The sequence below is a fragment of the Rhinolophus sinicus genome, linkage group LG15 (assembly GCF_036562045.2).
Source record: "Rhinolophus sinicus isolate RSC01 linkage group LG15, ASM3656204v1, whole genome shotgun sequence".
NCBI classification, from domain to species: domain Eukaryota; kingdom Metazoa; phylum Chordata; class Mammalia; order Chiroptera; family Rhinolophidae; genus Rhinolophus; species Rhinolophus sinicus.
Window position 1 is genome coordinate 40498985 of NC_133764.1, and position 10611 is coordinate 40509595.

A 10611-nucleotide genomic window follows, 5' to 3' on the forward strand; every position below is an offset into this window, starting at 1 on the left:
TGCAGTGCCGCCCGCCTTTATTCACTGGTCCTCAGGCTCACCGCAGACCCTTGTGGAGAGCACAGGAAGAAAAGGGGGCCCTGCTGACGTCCCAGCACACTGAACAGAGCCAGGACCCACCAGGCAACCTCTAAGCCCAGCCCAACGGGGCTGCTGTGGCCACAGGGCCGCAGACACCAGGGGCCAGGCCTGGTCGCCCAGGATCCTGAGAGGGGCGTGTGGTGTCCCAGGCCCAGAGAGCTCGTGCCATCCGGAAGCTGACGCAGGGAGGGAGGGGCCAGGCTGGACAGTGGTGGGGACTATTCCCTCCCTAGTGTGTCCAAAGCAGCAGTAATGGCAGAACCGCGCTGCCTGTGGGTGGAGCTGCCCTCGTCCTGCCTCCTGGCCACCCCGGGGACAAACACAGCACTAGGAGACAAGAAAGGCCCCTGGCCTCCATCCTGATCCTGAGGTGGCCGGGGTGGGGCAGTAGAGGTGATGGAGGGGAGCAGAGTCAGGGTCAAGCCCCTGGGCAGGGCAGGCGGGGCGGGGAGGGGGGGGGGAAGCTCCAGAGACACAGATAGGCCCCAGAGAGCCCCGGGAATGATAGGGCCCAGACCCTCTCAGCGACAGGCGCAGCTAGAGACTGGCCAGATGAAAGGAGGGGACTCGGGGAGGAGGGGCAGGCCCTGGCCATCAATCACGCCTCCTGGTCCTGGGGTTTGCGGCCCACTGGAAGCATGGCCCCCTGCCCCGCCCCAACCCCAGGAGAGGAGGCCAACATCAGGCCGCACGGATCTCCCCGAGGCCAGGGGAGGGGCCCAGCTTTAGGACTTCTTGGCGTCCTGCGTGTTCCGGCGCTTCAGGTCACTCAGGTCGATGGGCTTGAAGGCTGTGGGGGCCAGAACAGTCAGCGGTGGGCACCCAACAGGCAGCTTCCCGCCCCCATCTCGCCCCGCCCTCTGTCAGCCCTGGGACCCGCCCACCCTGCTGGGCTGTCTCCCCAGCAGGAAACAGGAAGTCAGGGGCCCTTCCCGCCCCCAGCCCCGCCACCCCCCACGCACCCCTCCCACTCACTCTTCAGGCTGGGGTTAGGGACCTTCTCCACGTACTCCTCCACCAGGCCCCGCTCGCTGCCCGCCACCTGGCTCCGCAAGTCCCGCTCCACGCCCTGCCAGGCTGCAGGAAGGAGGGGCCGGTCAGAGCCCGCCCACCGCGCGGAGCCCCAGCCAGGAGAGCATCCTTTCCCCCTCCTCTCAATGTCCTCAGACCCTCCCCAGCCCCATCCATCTCCCACTTCACAGCACTTGATCCCCAGACCAGCCAGCTCTCGACCTGAAGTTGTCCCCAGCATAGCCCAACTCCCTAACGCCCTCGGGGAGCCCTGCGGACCACGCCCCCACCGGTACTGACCAGGGCTGTGGCCAGAGGCACATGTACCCACTGGGGTACGCAGCTCCTCCTCCCAGTGGCCCCTGCCTTTCCTGCCTCCTCCATCCCCCACCTCCCAGCACACAGCCACCCACTTCTGGGACACTCCTGGGTTCCCCCCGGAGTGCACCATCTGTCTTCCATGGCAATCCCCCTCCCTCCAAGAAACCCAACCAGCTCCAAATGCTGCCCCTTCTGGGGTGCTGCCCAGTAGAAATAGCACAGTGTGGACCACCCTGTTACCAGAACCTGTCTTCACCAGACAGGGTCCCTGTGTCACCCCAGCGCCTGGGCCCTGAGGGCTGGGGAGAGTGAGGCGCAGCTCCCACCCTGGACAGGCAGGAGGGGGGCTGCGGGGGGCGCCCAGCGAACCTTCGTAAATGAAGCGCACATTCTCCTCATGGGCCGGGGTGAAGATCTCGCTGCTGTTGGGTGGGGAGCGGGGGCTACTGTTCCTCTTGCCGTTGTAGACGACCCTGGAGACCGGGGAACTGTGGGGAGGCAGCATGTGAGGAGAGGCTGGGGGCAGAGGGGGGACTCCACACCCCTCGACCCAGGGGCAGAGGACACTCCACCACCTAAGACCCACCTGGTCATCGCTGGGGCGTCTGGTCCTCGTGCTCCGCTGCCAGATCCCCTCGGCCTCTGAAAGGGAAAGCCCCAAAGGAGGACAGTGTCACCTCTCCAGAGGGGCTGCAGAGAGGGGAGGGGCGTGGGGCATCTGCCTCTTCCCCATAAGCTGAGGACAAACTGCTGTGGCTGGCCAGAGGCTCAGCTGCTGGGAGCCACGGACGGGCCCATGACAAGCACAGCTGCAGCCCCTTCCCCAGTCAGGGGGTACGAGATGAGTCGCGGTTTGGATCTGCGAAAAAGGGCTGCAGTCCTCCTGGTAAACCCTAACTGCCCTCACGGCCTGCAGGCCCTGGCCTGTTGTTTCCACTGAGCCTCAGTTTCCTGTCTGTAAAATGGGAACATGCTTCCTAGTGGTGAGGAACCCAGCAGGGGAATGGAACTGGCCCACTTCTGGGTCCGGAGGCTGGGTAGTGAGCCAATGCCGTCTGTCAGCCAGCAGGGCCGGAGGGCTGGGGAAGGGTGTGAGCCCAGAGGAAGCTGGTGGGCCTGACCCAGTGACTGAGACCCTGGGGTACTGCCTGTTTGTACCCTCTTTGCCCAGGGGATTTTACAGCACTGGGTGGGCTCACCTCTAAACTCACCAGCCGGACAGTGCCCCCTCTCTGCTCTCTGGCTGAGGACACACACCACAGGGTAAGGGAACCAGCTGCACAGGTTCAGTCCCAGGCCTGGCCTTGCCCCAAAGCAGGGCAATCCCAGGTGCTGGGAGTGGGGGGAGGGCACCCTGGGAGGGGCCTGGAGCACAAGAGCCTCCCCCACCAGCCCTGGAGCCCAGGGGCCCCAGACTGCCCAGAGCAAGAGTAGCAGCCCCTCCCAGAGGGCGAGGATGGGCGTGGGTTCTCAGGTTTGCTCAGCGGTCACATAAATGACTTGGTATTTAAACACCTGTACAGATAAACAGAAGCCCACAGGCTGAAGCAAGAACAACAACAAAGAAAACAATCAGCCTCCTGGAGGCCTGTGGAGTCTGGGCCCTCACAAAGTGACTTCTTTCGTGGACACGGGGATCTCTAGCCCATGGTTCTCCTGCCCGTGGCCAGAGCACCTGAGGGCGCCCTGGGAACACTCTCGCCGCACAGGGCTGTGGGCAGTGGGCCGAGGTCGGGAAGCTCCAATCACACAACAGGATGGGGTGTCAGGAAGCCCGACCCCCTCCTGCCTGCCCTCGGCCCTCCTGTGGTCTAGCCTCTTCCACCTGGCAACCACTTCTTCAGGGCACCTGCCTCCCCAGCCGCGCCCACCCCTGGGGCCTTTCTTCCCAGTGCAGCCTTCACGGGCCCTGCGCCTTCCACCTGGGGTCCCTGCTCGGCCTCTCAGGCCTCACCCAGGTGCCTGCCCCCTCAGGGCCCTCGTCGTCCTGCCTGCACAGGCCACACGGGTTCTCTGGGCGCCTGCCTGCTCCCCTCACCTCTGCAGTCCCGAGGCCTGGCTGGGCTGGACCAGAGCAGCTAGCCTGCAGGGGGCTGGGCCCTTGAGCTGAACCCCAGGTCCCTGGAGCCTTTGGTCTCTAGGGTGGGGACCCACCCCATGCCACCCCCACTGGCTGGGCTTCCTGACCAGACCAGGAGCTTGTTGAGGTCCCACCAGTTTCCAGACCCAGGGTACTTGTCACCAAGCACCCTCCTGCACGCACACACGCACGCACGTCCTACTTCGTTCAGTTCACATGTGTCTGGTCAGAGTGCACTGGGAAGACCTCTGCCAGGCGCCAGACACTCAGCAGGTTCTCATATCCTCGGGACAAGTAAATGACATTTTCAAAAGGAGCCTTCGTCTGCCTCCTCACAGGTAGGGGGGTCAAACCCCACCGGGCCTGACGTGAACGGCCTGTGTCCTACCAACTAGCCTTCCGAGACGTGGGGCACCTGAGTCTCCCCACTTCCCCTCCAGCTCAGCCTCCCTCCCCAGGTCCTTCTCACTAAGACCTTTCGCTGGCTCAGTCCTGCCGAGACCCTGCTACTGGCAGGGCTCAGGGTCACTGAGGTGTCTCCTGGATGCACCTGCAGCTTCCCGAGAGGCCAGGGGCCTGCTGCTCGCTTGCCCTCCGTACCTCCTGGGGCTCCTCCAAGGAGCTGGGCCCCCAAAGGAAATTTCCATTAAATACCAAATAAACATGCACACCCTATGACAGCCATTCCGGTCCATCTAGGGGCGCAGCTGGAGTCAAGTAAGGTGACCACTGAACAAGTGTGACAAAATCTCCACCCACCTCAGCAAGGACAGTGTCAGTGGAGCAAGGGGAGAAAGTGGGACAGTCCCCAGACTGGCCCTCCACAGCGTGGCGCTCGGCACCCGCTGACAGCAGAGTGTTTGGCTGGGCAGACAGACACCTGAGCAGCTTCCGCCAGGGGAGGGCGCTGAGCAGGGCCACTGAAGAGGAAGATATGGAGGGGCCAGGTGACAAGGGGCTGGGGAGAACGGCACAGGCCTACGGAAGCGCGGGGGCACCTGAGAAGACCCACCAGGCCACTGAGGGCTCCGCTGAGGTCAGAGACTGAAGGCTGTCAGGACAGAGACCTGCTGCTCAGCAGCTCAGGTCAAGGTGGGGGTGGGAGAGGGTGTGGCCCAGGGAGAGGGCAGCTCGGACGCCTGGCATCAGAGAAGGTACCGGGCCTTCACGCGCCTGGGCCACACGAGACAAGAGCGGGCGAGGGCACGTCACTTCTCAAACCATCTGCCTCGGCTGGTCTGTTTTCCCTCTCTCTCTCACAACGGTTATCGGGCACCTCACATCTGCAGCGCTTGCGCTCACAACCTCACCACGCGTACTGTGTGCCGTCAACTCTAAGAGACTTGTTCCAGGCGCTAATGGCTTTGCAGTTGGACTGCATCTGCGACCGCTAGCATGTCCAAGCTTGACGGCATTTTGCCATTAATGCACGGGACACGAGGTGCTCCGATCACTGGCATCTCAGATCTGATGATAGGACAGTCTCCCCTCAGCCCACAGGCCCCACCATCGGCAAGCCCAGCGGCCTCCCTGCCAGAGCCTGCCCACGTGCTCTTCATTACTTCTGCCCATTCCCAGCCACCACTGGTGTGGGGACCACCACTCATGTGGGGACAGCCTCCAGCATGGTCTTCCCTCACCCCTGGGCATGCCGGTGCCAGCGTGCTCTTCCCAACACCCCCTCCCCAAGTCACTCCCCACCCAGACACCACCCAGCCCTCTATTTCCATCAAGCCCTCAGTCTGGCCCCAATCTATTTCATCAAGTATCATCAGCTGCTGGGCCCCCAGATCCCCCAAACACAGTCTTTGCCACAGAGCCACCTCTGCCTGCTGCCATCACCACAGAGAACCACATACTGCCCCTGCTGTGCTCTGCAGGCCTTGACTGTTGTCCACAGCGGCCTAACTCACAGCACCTGGTGGGTGGCATGCTGGGCACACAGCAGGCTCCAGAACCACTGTGCTGCCCCCAGGCAAGTCCCTTCCCTTTCTGGGCCCTGGTGTCCTCATCTGAGCCACAGCAGCCGCCAAAGGTGCTAAGTCCTCCCGCTCAACAGGGACCCATCCACAGCCACCGGAAGCCACTGCCTCAAATGAAATCTCCATGGCTCCTTATACGTGACAACAGACAGGGCGATCACAGACAGAGCACACCGTCCAATGGCACTTGTGACAGTGAAAGGGAAGCTGTTGGTTACGAAGCGTGACCCAGGACAGTTCTGGGCAAACCAAAGGGAGCCAGGCCCCTCAGAAGGAGGCGGGGCCCAGGCCAGTACAGGGCGCTGTGGAAAGGCTGCAGCGTCTCCAGCCACGGCAAACCGCTGCCCAAGGCTACTTGCAGGCTCCACTGCACTGGGCGCTTTACAGATTCAGCTCCCATCCCACATGGGGCCAGGAAGGTGTCTGACCCCATCTCAGAGGCTCGGCAGTTGAAGCAGCCTGCCACCCAGCACAGTGGGGTCTGGACCCCAACCTCTGGGCCTCCAGGGCCGCGCCCAGACAGCTCAGCTGGCCTGAGTGCCCCAGAGCCCACCTCTGCCCTTGCCTGCCGCTGCCCCCAGCAGGTTCCTGGATGCCCTGACATCAGTGCCAGCACATGGAGGGGCCCTTCCTGATGGGGCCACGCAGTACCTTGTTCTTTCACGGGAACCAAGGGCTCAAGATCTCCGGAGGAGAGGCAAGGCCTGGGGAGCCGAAGCCCAGCCTCTGGCCCCCCAGTCTCATACTTCCCCCCCACACACAGGACAGGAGAAGATACTGTGTTGCCCAGTAAAGTGACAATGGCTATTCCAGAGTTAGAATCCACGACACAATTGCTGGTTGTTCTGTGTTCTTTTGGAATTTCTGCGACTCAAATTTTCTTCGATTCCACTTTCCTGTCACAGTCTGTGTGGGCCGGGAACAGCCTAGTTCCAGCCACTGAGGCATCTAGAAAATCCAAGCAGTGCCAGCAGGATACTGCTGAACTAGATGCCACGCAGGGCTGGCAGTCCCGGAAGACCCTCAGGCAAAGCCTGAGCACTGCACCACCTCACCCACCTTCCTGGTGACCACAGCAGCTCCCCTTCCCAGCAGCAGACCTGAGCGCGTGCACACCCCTCCGCCTGCCACGTCACCTGGAAATCCCGGCATCCCTTCAACTCACCCCAAATCAAGCCCAGTCCTTGAGGAATCGGAGCCCGTCGCCTCCTCCCATGCCCACCCCTCTCTCAGCACTGTCCACCCAGAGGTGGGCTCCTGCTCCTCACAGACCTCTCTCGGGGTTCCGTTCAAGCTGTCCTCTGTCCGAAACTATGGCGCTCATCCTTGGGGGTCCAGCTGAAAGACCTTCTCTTGCAAGTCTCCCCGGGGACAGGACGGGGGACACGACGTTTGCACGTGCCTACGACCTGAAGCTTTTTACGACCCGGGCTGCTCGGGTCATTTTAAGTATGAACCTGTGGATCCCACGCCGTCCAGCCCTGAGCTCCCTCCCGCGGTGGCACCGTCTCCGCCGCACGCCTGGGCAGCCCGCACGGCGGGGTCAGGCCCTGCGAGCCCCTCCCCGCCGAGCGCAGCGCAGGCCTCGCCGGACCCCTTCCCGCCGGCTCCGAGCACCGGAGGGCCGGGCGTCCGGGAGAGGCGGGGTGACCGGGGGGGGAACGCTGCGGAGGGACCCGGCCGGCTGCACTGCAAGGACCCGGGCGCAGCCTCAGGGACAGTCCCGTGTAAGTGGGGACAGCAGGACACCTGTCGACCTCGGCAGCGGCAGCTTCCGAGCCCGGGAGGCCGGGCCCCGGCGGTCGCTTCCCGCGCCCCTCCTCCGCACCGCCGCGCGGCCGGCGCCCCCAGCAGGCGCGGGCCGGGGCGTCCGCGACCCCGCCCGGGGCCCTCCCCTCGCGGCCGCCGCGCCAGGGCGGGTCCCTGTCGCTCCCGCTCCGCCCCCGCGGCCGACTCACCTCGCCGCTCAGCCGCCGCCGCCGCCTCCGCCTCCGCCTCCGCCAGCTGGGGCCCGGCCGGAAATGACGCAACGCCGCGCAGGCGCGGGAGCCGCCGGGTCACGTGACGGTCGGCGCGCTGCGCGTCGGGGCCGGGCCGGCGGGGTCGCGGGTGGAGGGTCGGGGTCCCTGCGGTCCGAGGCCGCAGAGGCGGCTGCCGCGGGACTCCGGCGCCTTGCTCCAGCGCTGCCACCCCGGCCCCCAGCCCCGCGTGGACGGCGCGGCCCGCTGGCCACCGGAAGCGGCCGGAGCCGGGGGACTGGGATGGGCTGGTCCCCACTAATCAGGCCACCACCACGGGCTTGGGCATCACGTTTATTGAAAAAGTAAAAAGTGTCACAATAAAAAATTCACCTGGAGAAAAAGCCAGGCCAGAGGTGTGGGGCGGGGGTCGTGCCCAGGGGCGGGGTCTTGGCCAGCCTGGCCGGCTCTGGCCCCGCCAGCGGGCACGTCCTGGCACTTGGGGGAGGTAGGCGCTGGACTTTCTCAGGGAGGATGAGAGTCCTGGGAGGGCAGGGCTGGGCTCAGTCCATCCTGGTCCCTTTGAAGAGCTCCACCAGGTCCTTGAAGTCTGGGTCAATCAGGTCAGAGGGCAGGTCGCCATCGTCGTTGGCTGCGTCTCTGTCTGCCCCCAGGGAGATGAGGTACCTGGGGTGCAAAGGGCAGCCCTGGTTGCAGTGGAGAGATGGCCTGGAGGATGCTCCCCCCACCCCAGAGCCGTGGGCTGGAGCCCTGAGGTCCACCTGTTTTTCCTTTTTTCAGTAGGGTGAGGGGGAAGAAACCTGACCTTTCAGAAACTATGGTGACTTTCCAGTTTGCTCTAGAGAGGGCAACAGGACAGCAAGGAGATTCCAGGAGCCCTTAGGGTTCTGAGCTACACCACCAGGGCCAGCTGCATCCTGGAGGCCACTTGAGGCCGGAGGGGTTGGGATAAGGCTGCTGGCTTCACCCTCACCTGGCTATGTCGGGATACCCGTCGCTGCAGGCGATGTGCAGGGGCGTCCAGCCTGTCTCATCGCGCTGGTGGATGTCAGCCCCATACTTGACCAGCAGCTTCACGCACTCCAGGTTTCCAGAGAGCACGGCTTCATGCAGGGCCGCCAGGCCTGGACGGGGCAGGGCAGGAGGGGTCAAGGAGGAGCCCTTCCCCTACCACCCCACAGACCCTGGGCTGGCCCTGCAGTCACTCACCTGAGGGGTGGATGGTATCCAGGGCCACTTTGCGAGCCCGGATGAAACGACCCACCTGCACTAGGTCGCCCTGACGGATGTGGTCCAGGAACAGGACATCGTTGGGGAAGTGCACGCTGCGCTCAGCCAGCAGACGACGGCGCCGCTGCCGTGGGCTGAAGCGGGAATAGGGGACAGTTCTGCTGGGCATCCCAAGGGCTGTGATGTGGGCCGCCCGGTGGGAACCCCACTGCTCAAGAGAGGAAGGTGCCCAGCCCTGATCAGACACGTGTGCAGGCTCCCCGAGCTGAGGACGGGCTTCCAGCACAGCTCCCTCTGGCAAGGGCACCTCCCACTTATATAGGTCCGCAGAGCTATATAAAGCTGCGTGGTCATGCTCGCACCGCGAGGGGCTGAAACCGAACCGCCCTCCGCCCCGTGTCCAGATCATGTTTGCTGGCTCGTCTTTCAGTACACCTGTCGCTGTGCCCGGCCAAAAGGGTCAGATCCTTCCTGGCTCTCGCAACCAGCCCTGCCACTGGACCTAGAAGGTGCCTTGCAGAGGGCACTAGAAGGGCAGGGCCTACCTATATGGAAAGCACACAGGTACTGAGGACACAGCGGCCCCAGCGGCTCCCCCAGTCCTGGAGCTCTGGGAGAAGGCATGGTGTGCCATGAGGATGGCTGCCTCTACCTCCCCGAAAGCTAGGGCCGTTCACATCTCAGGAGGCACAGGGTCCTGACAGAGCTGAGCAAGGCCCAGGCCTACCCATCTTCCTCCCTGTCACTTCTCGCCTTCCATTATGGCTTGCATCATGCTCGTGGGCCTTGATGGCACTGCCCTCCTGCCTGGGAACCTCCCAGGTTGGAATTTGAATGCCTCAGCTACACAGGCCATCCCGCTCTGCCTATCAGGAACTCACAATGGTCTGTTCCCCTCCATCCCAAACTTGTTCCTGCCCCCACACATTTCTCCTGGTTCCAGGCTCCTGCCACTTAATGGACATGTGCTTACACTTCAAGTGGCATTAGTCTGCGCTCCAAGAACAGGCCATCACGTCGCGGGTGGCATGTGCCTTCTGTACCTGGCCCAGTACAGACTTACCTGTGGGAGCGCAGCCAGTGGAATTTAAGAAGACATGCCAGCACGCCGGGCCACTGCCACCTGCATTCACTGCAGCAGCCAAGGCCTGGGTGCGGCAGAGGAACCAGGGGACAAGATGTAAGCACGGGACATACACAGGAGCTGAGCTGGGCCAGGAGCGCACCTGTGGGGGCAAGGCAGCCCCACTGCACCTGAAGTTGGTTGTGTTGGTTTGCTAGGGCTGCCGTAACAAGGTGTCAGTCAGACTGGGGCCCTGAAACAACAGAACTTCATTCTCTCCGGGTTCTGGAGGCCAGAGTTCCAGGTGTCGGCAGGGTCGGTTCCTTCTGAGGGAGGGTCTCTCCCAAGCCCCTCTCTGGTTGGCTGCCATTGGTGCTCTCTGCTTGCAGATAGTTCAGCCCATGTCTGCCTTCATATTCACAGGCCTGCTTCCTAAGTGTGGGTCTATGTCCAAATCCCCCTTTTCATAAGGACAACAGTCAATGGATTGGGGCCACCCTACCCCAGTATGATCTCTTAAATGATTACGTCTGCAAGGACCCCATTTCCACATAAGGCCCCATTCTGAGGTCCTGGGGTTAGGGCCGCACATATGAAAACTGGGAGAACGCAGTTCAAACCCTAACACTGACAAGAATCCCTCAGTAGTCACTGAAGGCCTGACAGAGAACAGAACCAAGACTCGCCAGCATTCTTCACAGAGGTGGGGCAGGCAGCTGGGTCACCTTTGCATCACCAAGCTGGTCTGGGGCCAACACAATCAAATCAAGTGTGTTTGACACCCTCTAGGTGCAAAGCCATGGGCCCAGTGCTGTGGACAAACAGGGCATGTCTACCATGGCCTCCCAGCCCTGCCTCAGTGGC

General features: G+C 63.1%; 2 protein-coding genes across 3 annotated transcripts; both read right to left on the reverse strand.

Annotated features, from left to right (window-relative positions):
* On the reverse strand, positions 1–7504 carry MCRIP1 (MAPK regulated corepressor interacting protein 1). 2 transcript variants are annotated; one of them, XM_074319558.1, is made up of 5 exons: positions 7434–7504; positions 2000–2055; positions 1783–1901; positions 1057–1158; positions 1–871 (listed from the first exon to the last, which is right to left on the reverse strand). In XM_074319558.1, the coding sequence occupies exons 2-5, from the start codon at positions 2005–2007 to the stop codon at positions 807–809; spliced, it is 294 nt and encodes a 97-aa protein (XP_074175659.1). In that variant the 5' UTR covers positions 2008–2055; positions 7434–7504; the 3' UTR covers positions 1–806. The 2 variants fall into 2 exon arrangements, with proteins under 2 accessions (XP_074175659.1, XP_019591276.1); XM_019735717.2 differs by lacking the exon at positions 7434–7504 and adding an exon at positions 6748–6832.
* Positions 7505–7654: 150 nt separating this feature from the next.
* PPP1R27 (protein phosphatase 1 regulatory subunit 27) lies at positions 7655–8998 on the reverse strand. The gene is made up of 3 exons (XM_019735484.2): positions 8664–8998; positions 8428–8578; positions 7655–8120 (listed from the first exon to the last, which is right to left on the reverse strand). The coding sequence occupies exons 1-3, from the start codon at positions 8851–8853 to the stop codon at positions 7997–7999; spliced, it is 465 nt and encodes a 154-aa protein (XP_019591043.1). The 5' UTR covers positions 8854–8998; the 3' UTR covers positions 7655–7996.
* Between the last annotated feature and the right edge of the window lie 1613 nt (positions 8999–10611).